This window comes from Pseudonaja textilis, chromosome 2, assembly GCF_049901715.1.
Source record: "Pseudonaja textilis isolate UNSWEBS1 chromosome 2, rPseTex1.2, whole genome shotgun sequence".
Taxonomy (NCBI): domain Eukaryota; kingdom Metazoa; phylum Chordata; class Lepidosauria; order Squamata; family Elapidae; genus Pseudonaja; species Pseudonaja textilis.
The window spans coordinates 12573188-12587924 of record NC_141991.1 but is presented as its reverse complement, the minus strand read 5'-3'; the positions used below and the strand labels follow the sequence as shown (position 1 = coordinate 12587924).

The following is a 14737-nucleotide window of genomic DNA, read 5'->3' as shown; positions in this document are numbered from 1 at the left end:
GTTTTCCCCACATCCCATAGAAATGCGTGCCATCCTCTCTGAAGGTCGTGCCCTTCCAAGACTAGAGTTCTTTTGTTCTGTAAATTGACCCAGTCTTTTAACCATAATAAGTTGGTTTTAACGTATTTTCTTTTTTCTTCCGTCTCTTTTTTCTTTCTTTCTTTTATACTTCTTTTTCTCCTTTTTCGGTCGCAAGACCAAGCGTTTTTGTTTTTGTTTTTTTCTCTCTCTCTTTCCCTTCTTTCTTTCTTCTTTTTCTCTCCCTGTTGCATATGTAATGTTGTTATGTTTTTTTTTAATTGTAAATTCAATAAAATGTATTAAAAAAAATAATAAAATAAAAGCTGAAAGAGATTCTGGAATAAACCCATGAAAATTATCCCCAGGATGGTAGTATTTTTAGGAGCTACCCATAATGGAATTGTCAAAATAACTGACAAAACTAAAATTGTTTGATCACATAGCATTTATTTTACAAAAGCAGCTTTGTTTCGAATCATATATACATATTACAATGGATATAAAGCTTGATTTGACTCTGCATTGCTAGCTTTTGGTGAATATGCTTCAGAAGAGACAATAGTACTACTAATAATATGACAATAGCCATAAAAAAGTAAAACTATCCTAAACAGATAGAAAATACCTCCCAATAAAGTAGAGATTGTGCCTCTAATATTAAAGAATTTTCTAGAACAGCATCTGCCAGTCTTGCCAAAAGTATAGACTTCCGAAAATCCCCATCTGACATCATCATTGTTACAATCTGCAGAAATTGAAGTCCACATAACTTTAAAGTCTGACACAAATATTTTAGAGATAGGAGAGGATGTATGTAAACTTATGATGTGGAGAGGAAAAAATGCATAAATGAATGGTTTATGTTTTCACTATTAGCTGTTCCTTCACATTCAGATCTGGTCTGATTAACATAATGTAGCACTTGGGCATGAAGATGCAGCCCAGCAGGCCAGCGCTGGAGGCCAAGATGGAGAAGATCTGTACAGCCACCATGTATTTCCCTTTGGTGCTCAGGTAGGTGGGTACAAAGGACACCCAGACACTGCAGAAGACCAGCATGCTGAAGGTGATCAGTTTAGCTTCGTTGAAGGTCCCAGGGAGGTTCCTGGCCAGGAAAGCCACCATGAAACAGATGATGGCCAGGAGGCCCATGTAACCAAGAGCAACATAAAACATGGCAAGGGAGCCTTCGTTGCACTGCAGGACAATCTCTCCTAACTGGGAGTGCATGTCAGAATCAGGAAAGGGAGGAGAGACCACCAGCCAGGTGCTGCAGATGACTGCCTGAATACTGGAAGAACAAAGGATGATGGAGTTAGTCAAACTCCTTCCCAGCCATTTTCTCACTCTGTTTCCTGGCTTTGTAGCCAGGAAGGCCAGCACCACCATGATTGTTTTGGCCAAGACAGAAGAAACAGCAACTGAGAAAATGATGCTGAAGGCTGTTTGTTGGAAAAGGCAGGTGACTCTCCTTGGGCATCCAATAAAGAGGAAGGTTGTTAAGAAAGAAAGCAGGAGTGAAATGAGAAGAATGAAGGAAAGGTTACGATTATTGGCTTTGACAATGGGAGTGTCTGTGTATATAATGAAGATTGTTAACACTAAGGCAGTAATTAAAGACAAGAAGACTGCAAGTGAAACCACAATGATTCCCAAATCTTCTTGATAGGAGAGAAAGGTTATTTCTTTAGGGAGACATTGATCTTGCTCCTTATTTGGATACTGATCTTCTGGACATTTGGTGCAATAATCTGCATCTAAAGAGAGGGACATTTTTACTCTTTTCTGTTTTATTTTTTTTTTCCTACCAGTAATAAGAAAACTTTATAGGGTAACTGCCTAAGTAGAATAAAAGGAATAATCCAATTATTATACAGTTTGGAATAATTGGTACCAATGGATAGATAGCAAAATGTGAAAGTTATAGGTTAAAAAGAGAAAAAAATATTTTGATCAATGAGAATTTGCTGAAATGGACAGACATTTGGAAAGTGTAACTACTGCTAAGATTTTGTACTGTCAGGAAAATGATGGTGAAACGTATCAACATACTTTTCTTTTATAGATATATTTGTATATACAGTATTTTAATATGTTTAATATTTATATTGACTGTTTCCTAGTATGATTTGATTGCTTATTGTACCCTATGACTATCATTAAGTGTTGCACCTTATGATTCTTGACTCTTGACGAATGTATCTTTTCTTTTATGTACATTGAGAGCATTTACACCAAGACAAATTCCTTGTGTGTCCAATCACACTTGGCCAATAAAGAATTCTATTCTATTCTATTCTATTCTATTCTATTCTATTCTATTCTATTCTATTCTATTCTATTCTATTCTATTCTATTCTATTCTATTATTAAGCATGTTAATCTTCAATAAGGGTTTTTTTTAAAAAAATTAAAAAAAGAATAATCAAATTTAGGTATGAACCAGGGGTGGGCTTCAAAAATTTCAGCAACCAGTTCTCTGCCCAGGTTCTGGGCGGGTATGGCCATGGTAGACATGGCCTAATTGGCCTCCTGCACCATGGGGGGAGGTATTTTTGTCCTCCCCAGGCTCCAGAGTCTTTCCTCAAGCCTCCAAGAAAGCAAAAACATCCTCCCCCAGGGTCCGAAGGCACTCCAGAGGTCAGAAACAGGCCCGTTTCCAGCCTTCTAGAACTTTTGGGAGACCCAATTTTGACCCTCCCTGAGCTTCAGAGCCTAGGCCCTGTACCGACCTGGCATCAAAAGTAGGCTGCGTGGGGACTCCTGGAAGGTAAAAGGTGGGGTGAGCAGGGCCAGCCAGAGATGGGATTTACCTGTTTGCCAAACCGGTAATTAAAAATGATAAAATTAGATACTGGTTTGTCCAAACCAGGGAGAACCGGTAGCAGCCCATCCCTGGTATGAACCAAGGTTAATGAGGGATTGTCTTTTCCCAGTTGCTTATCACCTGTTTCATGAACAGAACAACCAAAAGTGCAACATAATGGCAAAACATTTACAGAAACTATTCATTTATTGACATATTTCCTCAGTGTCCATCTCCCTCAGAGGGAGACTTTTGCTGCTGATTGTTTTTCCACCCACCTTCCTGACTGGAGAAGGTGCCTTCTGCACAGGAAATACAGTCGTAACAGCAAATGGGCTTCCCTTCCTGACCCGCTTTGAAAAATCCAGATTGACAACTTTCCACACACCTGGAAGGAGGCAGACTCTAAGTAGAAGGAGAAAAATAATTGGGGGCACATAACGGAATACAGCTGAAGGATGACTTGTTGAATAAAGGAATAGTAAGGCCGAATCAGCAAGGCCTCTGATGGGAAGTTTAGAGTTAGGCCAAATATGTTTAACTTTAAAACAGCAAATTTGGGAACATTCCTATGACTAATCTCAGTTAGAGCAGTTATAGCAATGTATCAGTTGAACAACTTGCCTCCAGAAGTTGTGAATGCTCCAACACTGGAGGTTTTTAAAAAGATGTTGGATAACCATTTTTCTGAAGTGGTGTAGGGTTTCCTGCCTAGGCAGGGGGTTGGACTAGAAGACCTCCAAGATCCCTTCCAACTCTGCTATTCTATTATCTTCTGTTCTGTTCTATTCCTTATCAGGTTATTGTATAATGTATGTATTGAGTTTATTAAACTGAGAAGTGAATCATAACAGTTCAAAATACCCCCCCAAAAACAATTCTTCCTACAAAACTGTGTGTCAACCCTGAAGCTGACCTGGGTGAAGCCATTTTGGAGATTTAGAGTTGCCACAATGGAGCGAGGGATAGGGAGGGGTGGAAGGAGAGATAGCTGGGCTTGTGTAGTCAAAATAAAATACTTTCTCAAGACTTTTTTTTGGGAACCAAGGACATTATCACACCTAGCCGAGGGAAGAAGGAGTTATGTCCCCAGACCAGCAGACACTGCAGTGATTGGCAGAGGTAGTACTCAGCATGTTCTGACCAGTTCTGGAGAACCGGTAGTGGAAATTTTGAGTAGTTCAGAGAACTGGCAAATACCATCTCTGACTGGCCAGGCCCCCATTCATTCTCTGTCTTTCAAGTCCCAGCTGATCGACTGGGTCTTCTTTTCTTGTGCTGCACAGGAGAACGGAGCTGGAAAGCAGGTTAATGGGGTTGGGAGGGAATGGAGATATTACAATATCCTTCCCCTTCCACACCACCAAGACATGCCCACAGAACCGGTAGTAAAAAAACAATTGAATCCTACCACTGGTGATTGAGCCATGTGACTGATTGTTTGGAATTCACAGAAAAACTTTTACTTTTATTTAGGTGAAAATCGAGGGACTCTTCAGAGTTGGTTTTCACCAGATATCTGCCAATTGATATTTCCAATAAAGCTATTCTTTAAGGAATCTACCTGTATCAAAGATCTTGCTTGCAATGGTTCTGTTATTGGAACCCTGACATCCTGTCTTTTCTATTCATTTTAGGTTTTATTTTGTAGGAATCTGGGGACTGCTAGCTCCAGAATCTACTGTGTAAAGCTGGCAATTTGGAGTTATTTTTTTTATTTTTTAAGTGTTTCATGCAGGAATCTATGCCCCAGTACTTATACTAGTAGCATATGTTACATACAAACTTTAGGGAGAGATTCTCTCCAGTCTCAATGAGGTTCCCACAGATCAGGGGTGAGATGCAAATACTTTTAGTGCTGTTTCAGTGGGTGTGGCTAGGTGGGCGTGGCTTCCTTTTTGCAGCACCCACCCACTCACTCCCCTGCACTCCCTTTTTTTAAAATCTCCTCAGGGAAACATCCTGAAGGATCAGCTGTGCCGGGATCCCACTTGCTCTCTTACTGGTTTGCTCAGGAGGCTTCCCTGAGGCCCAGGAGGTGAAAACAGAGTAGGGGAAAGGAATACAGCACACACACATTGTGCACTTCTCTTTGCTTCCTGGGCCTCAGGGAAGCCTCCTGGGCAAACCAGTAAGACAGCAATGGGGATTCTGCCACAGCTGATCATTAGAACAGCTGATTGTTGGGAGGAAAAAGAAAGAAATACCAGTTTGGCTGAACTGGTAGCTGTTTTTTTTACTACTGGTTCACCCGAAACCGGTAGAATACCACCACTGCCACATTTACGGGTAAACGAGGTGCACAGAGAATATGTTGTACTTATTAGTACTGCTGATTAAAAAGAAATAGAAATATGGTGAATGAATTAGTTTTTCCCCACCTTGTTAAAGCACTGGGGCCATACATTGGTATCTACGTCAATGACAAATTTGGATTCCTGGGATTTCTCTCTTGCAAAACTTCCAAATTTCACTTGCAGAAGAGATCTGTTTGGAAATTCTGCGTAGTTCACAATGTCAAATTCAGCTGCCAGCTCTCCGTTCTTGTCCAGATACACCCCATCCATGGTATTGTTGTAAAACTGGGTATTCTGCAGGAAATGATGAATCTGGCATGGTAAGGATGACATCATCAATAAGAAAAACTTCAGCCTTTTAAAGAAGAATCATTTGATTTCAATTACCACCTTCTCAAGCTTGTGTTTTCGGGTTCACTAGATCAGGGGTGTCAAACTCACATCCTGGGAGCCAGATGCATCACACACTAGTCATGCCAACATCTGGTTTAGCAAAGGGGGGGAAGTTGTGATATGTCAACTGATGATGCCTTGATGACGCAAATTTGACACCCCTCTGCTAGATGAAGTAAGACCCTCAAGTCATTTTTTTTCATTTCTTCTTTTATTGAAGCAACCTTCAATTTCTGGTCATTTTATGGACATATCAATGGAATTTTCTTGGCAAGAGCATCAGAATCATTTGCTCTTGTTTTGATCAGATATGCTTTGCACCTCCCCAGTCCAGTCTGCAACCCTGGGATTTTCTGTGAATCTTCCACCCAAGGACTCGCCAAGCCCAATTCTACATTGCTTTCTAGCCCAGACAAGTTCTACCAAATAAAGTCATCTTCTCAGCCCTGAGAACCATCCTCATTTTTGGAAAGAATTTGATATTATAAATATTATTTATTATAAAGCAATGCAATTAATTCAACAGCCTGCCTCTTATTCATTATCTTAAGGGTTTCATACATAGCATCCCCAACAGAGGTGGCATTCAGCCAGTTAAGATTGGTTCTGCAGAACCGGTAGGAGAAATTTTGACCAGTTTGGAGAAACAGCAAATACCACCTCTGACTGGCCCCAGCCTCCCATCATTACCTTTCCTATATTTCCTTGATTTTTAGCTCTGTGTCAGCTTTAGAAGCTATATTAGAATCTCCTACTTCCACACTGCTACATTCTTGAGCCTGGGAAAGTGGGAGGCGGGAGGTTGGTTCTTGGAGTGTATGTAGTTAGACATAATAGCATTCTTTTTCTATGTCAAGGTCATGGTATGCTGCACCGGGATGAGGGCATGTGTTCTGACCCAAACCTCGTTAACATCAAATAAATACCAAGTATATATAAATGCGTCTCTTAAGTATATGTAAATGAGAGTCATTAAAACTAATTGTTCCAGAAAAGAGCAAGCTCTTTCAAAGTTGTGAAAGGCTGCCAAGAATACAAGATTAATTGCAGAGAAAAATCCAAAACCAAAAGTCTCCCAAAAGAAACCAGAATAGACAGGACTTCTACAAGAACTTGGAGTTGAAATAACTTCTTTGCTTCCTGCAAAGAACCCACCCCTGAGGACTGGCTTTTATCCCTTATGGGAGGGGCCATCACCTTGCAGCCTTACTCCAGAGTCACCCATGCTGCTGCAGCTGCTCTTTCCTTCAAGCATCCCTGTGTGCATGCGCACTGGGCACAGGCTCCTTGGGGACCTCTTCATCACTGCTACCAGACTCCACAAGCTCCGAATGCAGCACCCTACTCTCGGATAGTCTTGGCCCCATCCCTGCATCACATGCACCCCTCATCTGAGTCCTCGCTCTCAGAGACCTCAGCCATCCACACCTGCTGCCAGCAAACCACAACAGTGTGTCTCAAGTTGGCACACATGGTGATTGGGGCATGTGATGTTGTGATGGGTGCAGGGGGATGGATTTGTAGCTTTTACTTATTGCAAGGAAGCCTGGAACTTTCAGTTTCAGGATTCCACAGATGTGCCAGTTTACTATCCAATTAAAACTTTTGAGAAGATGTCTGTCTTGGAGTTATTTGTTGCAGTGGAGGTTTTCTGGAATGCTGACATTCAGCTCATTTGCATAGCAGAGTGGATTGCCGCACCTCAGCTGAGCTAAAAAAACAGCTCACCAGCATTGACACAGGTTGGTATTTTACCCCGTGTGTTTGCATGAAGCATAGAACCAGTAGGAAACAATTTGGAAACCCACCACTGATCCCCTACTCAGATTCTTCCTCATTACAACTATTATTTTGGGTCTCTACAAAACTAGCCCAACAGTCAAGAAGCAACAATTCCCAAATCAAAGATGTTAGTGATAGCTAGAAGCAACCATTAGGAATACTTTTCTGTCCATTGCTGAAAAAGACAGCCTTTAAGATTTTGGTTAAATATGTGGTGTCAATAAAGAGACAAAAGATTTCTCTCGAGGAGCTCATTTGCAGAACAGAAATTGTTGAATACGAAAGCAACAGTCTCTTCCCAAAATGGGCCCTTTATCAGTTTCAATTACAAACTATTTAATATGCAAAGCTGGTCATTAGAATAAATGCCTCTTGAGAAAACTCTGGTGTCCACCTACAAATACGCTATACTGTATTTACTTTACAATTATCAACTGACAGTAATAAATAGTATTATTGGTAGTATTCATGATTCTTGATTTTAGCTGAGATCTCTCTTATGGAGCAAGAAATACCTGCCAAGCTTGCAGCCTTTTCCACTTCAAGGCATTTCCACCTATTAGCCTCTCCCTGGATGAGGAGAAAGAAGCAGCATCTAAGGCCTTTGCCACAACCCAGATGGTGTTGTAAATATGATAACTGTGAGAAACGATGCTTTCAATCTCCTTCTGCGACAGAGTGTCCAGTTCTTCTCTCTCTTTGCATCTAACCCACCGTTTAGCAGGGAAGCATTGCTTTTCAAATGAACATGTAAAAGCTTTCATGGCAAACTGACTCATTGAAGAGTAGGGAACTTCAGCTGTGTCGTATTTTATCCAGTTCTTTGATGGGATGGAGCAAGAGAAAATACCATCAACGTATCGGAAAGTTTTGTGTTTCAAATTCAAAGAGAGGTCCCACATAGCTGTTACCACCCAGATTTTTTTTATTTTAGGTTTTATCAAGAATTGAAATGCATACTCAAGGATTTCCATCCCATAGAAATACATACTCTGCAAAGTAGATTCTGCATAGTAAATAAATACATTGACTTGTTTCCATTTGTAGTACAAAGCAGGGTTCAAGTTAAATGGCTTTGTTTGCACCATTGGGATCCACTGCACAAAAACAACACAAATACTATTTTTGGCCAGTAAAGGTGTTAGAACTTTCAGGAACTTTTCTCCATTGTCAGTTTCTGGAGCAACAAGAACCACTGAAGTCCATCTAAAATACTTGATCATTTTAATGATCCCTGCATATTGGGTTCCTTCTTTTGGGAGCATCCGGTAGAAAAAGGGAAATCGGGTTTTATCATTCATATCATCAGAAACAAAAGCATATGAGATCTGAAGAAAAATGAAGAAAGTGATAATGCTCAGTAAAATGAACTTTTTTGACTTTAAATTGTAAGTAAATTTAGAGCCGGGTGGCACAGTGGTTAGAATACAGTACTGCAAGTTTACTTCTGCTGACTTCTGGTTGCCTAGAATTTGGCCATTCGAATCTCACTAGGCTCAAGGTTGACTCACCTTCTATCCTTCTGAGGTCAGTAAAATGAGGAACTGGATTGTTGGGGGCAATATGCTGACTCTGTAAAATGCTTAGAGAGGGCTGTAAAGCCCTGTGAAGTGGTATGTAAGTCTAAGTGCTATTGCTATTGCTAAATTGTAAGTTGGGAGATAATTGTGACAGGGAACAAAACCAGTTCAATTTCTTCAAGGGAAGTCCAGTTCATAAGAACACATTATCCCTTCTCTGGCTATTTCTAACTAAGAGTTAAATCAAACTGTTTAACATATGTGACTATTCAGATGCAGAGTATAGAATACCCTAATATTATCCTACACTTCTAAAAGAGACAAAGCTTTCATTTCAATTTCATTTCATTTCCCCAGTTGCCTTTCACAACACCAAGAAACACATTTCAAAATGGGAACCTATTTACTTTTTACAGTCAACCAAGAACAGCTAATGATTTTGCCATCATATGGACCATTGATGTCCGTGAAACCAACAAGGTTATTATGGATCCTGTCTATCCATTCCTATGGTAGTTTGATCCCAAGTATTTAATCTTAGCCAACTTTGGTCAACTCAAAATAGGTTCTGTACCCAGCATGGTGTCTACCAGGACTCATTGTTTAAGTGGGATCTTGTCTCTACCCCTAAGTGTGACCATGATTGTCACTTTGGAAGCCATATTCCACACTGCCACATAGCCTGAGAAGTTGGTAGAGGGTGATTTCAATTGAGCAATTCTTAGTAGGCAAAATAAAATTCTTTTCTTGGTTCAAGGTTATTAAGTGTGGCACAGCAGAGGAAAAGGACACTGAGACAGATCGTCATTGGCTCATGTGATGTGATGATGGAGGAAAAGGGGATGGATTGTAGTTTGGGACATTGTGGGAAGTCCAGGAAATTTTAGTTTTGAGATAATGTCAGCATTCCAGCAAACCTCCATTCCAATCAGTGACTCTGAGACAAGCATAATCTCAAAAGTACCTATATTAGAATAGCACTTGGCACATCTGTGAAATCTCAAAACTAAAGTTTCCTGGACTTCCCACAATGTCCAAAACTACAATCCATCCCCTTTTCTCCCATCATCACATCACATGGGCCAATCACGATATCTCTCAGTGTATGATCCTTTTCCTCTGCTGCGCCACACCGAATAACCTTAAACTAAGAAAATAATTTTATTTTGTATACTTAGAACTACTGCATCAAATTAACCCCTGGTTGTGTTTTATTTATTATCTCTTTTAGGAGGCAAACCTTTCAAGGGGGGATGCCTGTCAGCTTTGGAAGCCATATTCCACGTTGCCACATAGCCTGAGAAGTTGGGAAGGGGGTGATTTCAATTGAGTAGTTCTAAGTAGGCAAAATAAAATTCTTTTCTTAGTTCAAGGTTATTAAGTGGTGCTCTTTAACAAAATATCCATCACATTGTGTCCATATGCCCATCAAGAGCTTACACCAACCCAACGTGATTTTTTTCAACATAAGCCACCCTGTCCTTGAATGGCTGGGTGGACTGGACATTAACATTTGAACATTTGAACCACTATAAGTCCATGTATTGTCCTCATATTGCTTTCAAAGTTGGATAAGTAAGCTGTCAGCATTCCAAGAAAACTCCCCCATAATCATTCAGCACTCAGAAACAAAGACCATCTAAGAAAGAATTTATTGGCACATCTGGGAAAACCCGAATCCAAGAGTTCCAGGTTTTCCCTTCCCCAAGAGAAATTCAAAGATCCATCTCCTACACCCATCAGTCCACCACATGGTCCAATCAAATGTCATTCCAACTGGAGCCATTCCTCCAGACACTCCTCTCCAGGTGCAGGGTGACTTGTCCTTGACTTTTTAGAAAGAATGTTGTTTAGTCTACTCTTCTACTCATTAAGAAATCCCTCCTCCCAAATTCCCAGGCACTAAATGTGGCAGCCTTGAAGCTTCCAAGTAAAAGATGGCTTCCAAGGCTGATAGAAGCATCCTTACACCTGCACTGCTAAACATGCTTGCTAAGGAGAAAGTTCAAAGCCGTGAAAGTGAACCTACGGCACGCATGCCACAGGTGGCACGCAGAGCCATTTGTGCCAGCATGTAAACTGCAGGCAAACTGTGCATGGGTGCATCTCACAGCTGATTTTCGCTGAGGCCTTTTTTGGCCTCCCAGAAGCTTGAGGAAAGCTTCTGCTGGCTTCTGCAGGGTTTGCAGGCTGAAAACTAGTCCCATTTTGTAACTTCCTGTTTTCTGAAAATACCAGAACTGATGAAACAGGGCTAGTTTTCAGCCTGCAAAGATTGGAGAAGCCTTCCTCAAGCCTCTGGGGGCCAAAAAAGGCCTCAAACCAGCTGAAAATAAACTGTGAGGCACAGTGCAGGTAAGCAGGTGGTGGTATGTGTTTGTGGGGGGGGGGGGAATTGCATGTGCATATGTAGGGGTGTGGAGGGGCATGCATTGCCTTCTGGGTGCTGGCACATGAGCGCGAGCATGTAAGTGCACACAGAAGTTTTGGCACAGGAGCCTAAAATGTTAACCACCATTAGTCCAAAGTATCACAGTAAAATATTCATAAATGACTAGAGCCAAATGGTAGTACTTTTTTCTGGGTGGAAGGTTGATAGATTAGTGCTTTTAATATGCTCCCTCGGAGCCCTGATTTTACCTTTCAAAATTCATTGGCATAATACATGAAAAATAACTTTCTGTCAGAAAACAGGAAAACAGGAAAACTCTAAAACATCTTTTATGACACCTCTTTATATTGTTTTTGTCTGCAGTCCAGTTTAAAAATTTATTACCCATCTATCAACAGTAGAGACCTTCAAATTTCTAGCTTCTATCATATCACAAGACCTAAAATGGACACCTAATATTAAAAACATCATCAAAGAGGCACAACAAAGAATGTACTTTCTGCACCAACTCAGAAAGGTTAGACTGCTCAAGGAGCTGCTGATCCAGTTCTATAGAGGAATTATTGAGTCTGTCATCTGCACCTCTATAACTGTCTGGTTTGGCTCTGCAACCCAACAAGACAGACACTGACTTCAGAAAGTAATTAAGACTGCAGAAAAAAACAATTACTACTAACCTGCCTTCCATTGAGGACTTGTATACTGCAAGAGGCAAAAAGAGGGCTGTGAAAATATTTACAGATCCTCACATCCTGCACATAAACTGTTTCAACTCCTTCCCTCAAAACGATGCGATAGAGCACTGCACAACAGAACAACTAGATACAAGAACAGTTTTTTCCCAATCGCCATCATTCTGCTAAACAAACAATTCCCTCAACACTGTCCAACTATTTACAAAATCTGCACTACTATTATTATTAATCTTCTTATCACTTCTTATCACCTATCCCCTCCCACTTGTGACTGTATGACTGTAACCTTGTTGCGTGTATCCTAGCAATTTATATTCTGTTTCCTAGTATGATTTGATTGCTTATTGTACCCTATGACTATTAATAAGTGTTGTACCTTATGATTCTTGACTCTTGACAAATGTATCTTTTCTTTTATGTACACTGAGAGCATTTGCACCAAGACAAATTCCTTGCGTGTCCAATCACACTTGGCCAATAAAGAATTCTATTCTATTCTATTCTATTCTATTCTATTCTATTCTATTCTATTCTATTCTATTCTATTCTATTCTATTCTATTCTACTCTACTCTACTCTACTCTACTCTACTCTACTCTACTCTACTCTACTCTATATCTGCTTAAATGCTTGGGAACATCCTAGGTCAAAATCAGTTAAGATCTTATCACAAAACCACAAATCTTACCTGTGGGATTTTGTAGATGCTCAGCATGGTTGCAATATGGTAGGAGAGGTCAAAATCGATGCCTTCAAGTACGGACAGCAGATTTTTCTGTCTTCCACATTTGTAGTTTGGAACACTTGCCAATGTTCCAGCAGAAAGTAGGTCTAACAAGGCTTCAGCATTAATTTCTGCATTGAAGTTACTGTCATGTACAGTGTAACCCAAAGTGATGTTGGGTAGGATCAGAGGGTTCTGGTTGATCTCACGGAGGGCAATCAAGAAGGAGAAGAGATGCCAGTTTTCCTGTCTTCGTGTCCTGCATAAATTATATATCACATCACTGTCCAAATTCAATATCAATGACATTCACATCTTGCTTCTTTGACTTAAATGGAGATATCTAAGGATCTTCACTCAGGAAGGTAAATAGGGCATGACAATCATGCATGGAACTGGCAGGGATGACATAAGTTATCCCAATGGCTACAATGTGATGGACAACATCTGAAAAAGGAATTGCTGAGGAGATGAATTGAATTATTTAGAATTTAGAATACAGTAGTGGCGAAAATTGCAAACATTCAATCTTGGTTTCACATTAAAACAGCTGCAGAACTAAAAGGCCTGGTTCAATCCATGGGAAGGTGTTGTAAGGCCATAATTTATGCTAAAGGTTACCAAACTAAGTATTAACTGACATGGTGATAATTTTTGTATATCTCATTTGTTTCTATGATGATAATTTCTATGATGATAAATGAGATAATCTCATTTTTTCTATGTGTTTCACTTTTCTTCTTTATAACTATTATTCTAAAAGCAAATCTTTCATGAAAGTCATTGCATTATATTCTTGATTAAATTATCTTTCCGTTGATATATAATTTGATGGTACTAATCCAAAAAAGTGGTGTTATTAGCCAACAAACCTCAAAAATACTGTTTTCCCAAAAGGTTTCAACAATTTTGGCTACTGCTGTAGAGCTCATTGGTGGTTTTTCTAGCTCAACCTCCTTTCAGGCAGGAGACTTATATCATTTCAGGCAAGTGGCTGTCCAAGTCTCTTCTTAAAAACCTCCATTACTGAAGCATCCAACCCTTCTAAAAGCAAGCTTTTCCACTGGTTAATTGTTCTCACTGTTAGGAAATTTCTCCTTAATTCCAGGTTGCTTCTCTCTTTGATTAGTTTCTATCCAATGCTTCTTGTCCTGCCCTCTGGTACTTTGGAAAATAAGTTGACCCCCTCTTCCTTGTGGCAGCCTCTCCAATACTGCAATCATGTCACCCTTAGTTCTAATTTTCTCCAGACCAGCCAAATCCAAATCCTGCAACCGTTCTTCATATGTTTTAGTTTTTGATCATTTCAGTTGCTTTTCTCCACAGATTTTCCAAAGTTTCAACGTCTTTTTTGTAATGTGGTGACCACAGCTGGATGCAGTATTCCAGATATGGTCTTACTAAAGTTCTATAAAGCAGTACTAAGATTTCACATGATTTTGATTCTATGTCTCTGTTTATACAATCAAAAGACTTACACTGATCTCTTCTATTTAATTTTTCCGTAGTCAAACTCCAAATTAAAAACCAAGCAATGGAAGAAATATTCTATGTCTACTACTAATTGTGGTCATTTCCAGCTGCAACTAACTTTTGAAGAAATATGGAATAATTTTTTGAAGAAATATGGAATAATTTTGGAAGAAATATGGAATAATTTTGGAAGAAATATGAAATATTTATCAGAGATATAGATTGCTAATTTAGATCAGTGGTGGGATTCAAAAAAATTAACTACCAGATCTGTAGGCATGGCTTGGTGGGCATGGCAGGTGAAGGAGACTGTAAAATCTCCAGTCAGAGATGGTATTTGCTGGTTTTCCGAACTACTCAAAATTTCTGCTACCAGTTCTCCAGAAACTGCTAAATGCGACCTCTGATTCAGATGAATTTAAATTTAAAATAGATGTCCAATTTGCGTCCAGTGGAAAATATGTCCCTTATTTGGAGCAAGCTCAACTGCAAAAGTCTGAAGCAGCAAATTGGCCTCAACAGAACCATCTCCTTGCTCTGATTATCAATTTTCCAATATTTGCCCTCTTTTCTCTCTCTCTCACTCACTCTGCTATTCTGCACTGTAAATTCAACCATCATTCAATAGTCTGCA

At 39.8% G+C, this 14737-nt stretch overlaps 1 protein-coding gene across 2 annotated transcripts; it reads right to left on the bottom strand.

Moving 5' to 3' along the window:
* Positions 1-389: 389 nt before the first annotated feature.
* On the bottom strand, positions 390-13035 carry LOC148126734 (vomeronasal type-2 receptor 26-like). 2 transcript variants are annotated; one of them, XM_087923288.1, is made up of 5 exons: positions 12595-13035; positions 7815-8627; positions 5209-5436; positions 3106-3232; positions 390-1778 (listed from the first exon to the last, which is right to left on the bottom strand). In XM_087923288.1, the coding sequence occupies exons 1-5, from the start codon at positions 12937-12939 to the stop codon at positions 880-882; spliced, it is 2412 nt and encodes an 803-aa protein (XP_087779414.1). In that variant the 5' UTR covers positions 12940-13035; the 3' UTR covers positions 390-879. The 2 variants fall into 2 exon arrangements, with proteins under 2 accessions (XP_087779414.1, XP_087779415.1); XM_087923289.1 differs by having other exon boundaries at positions 5209-5418.
* Between the last annotated feature and the right edge of the window lie 1702 nt (positions 13036-14737).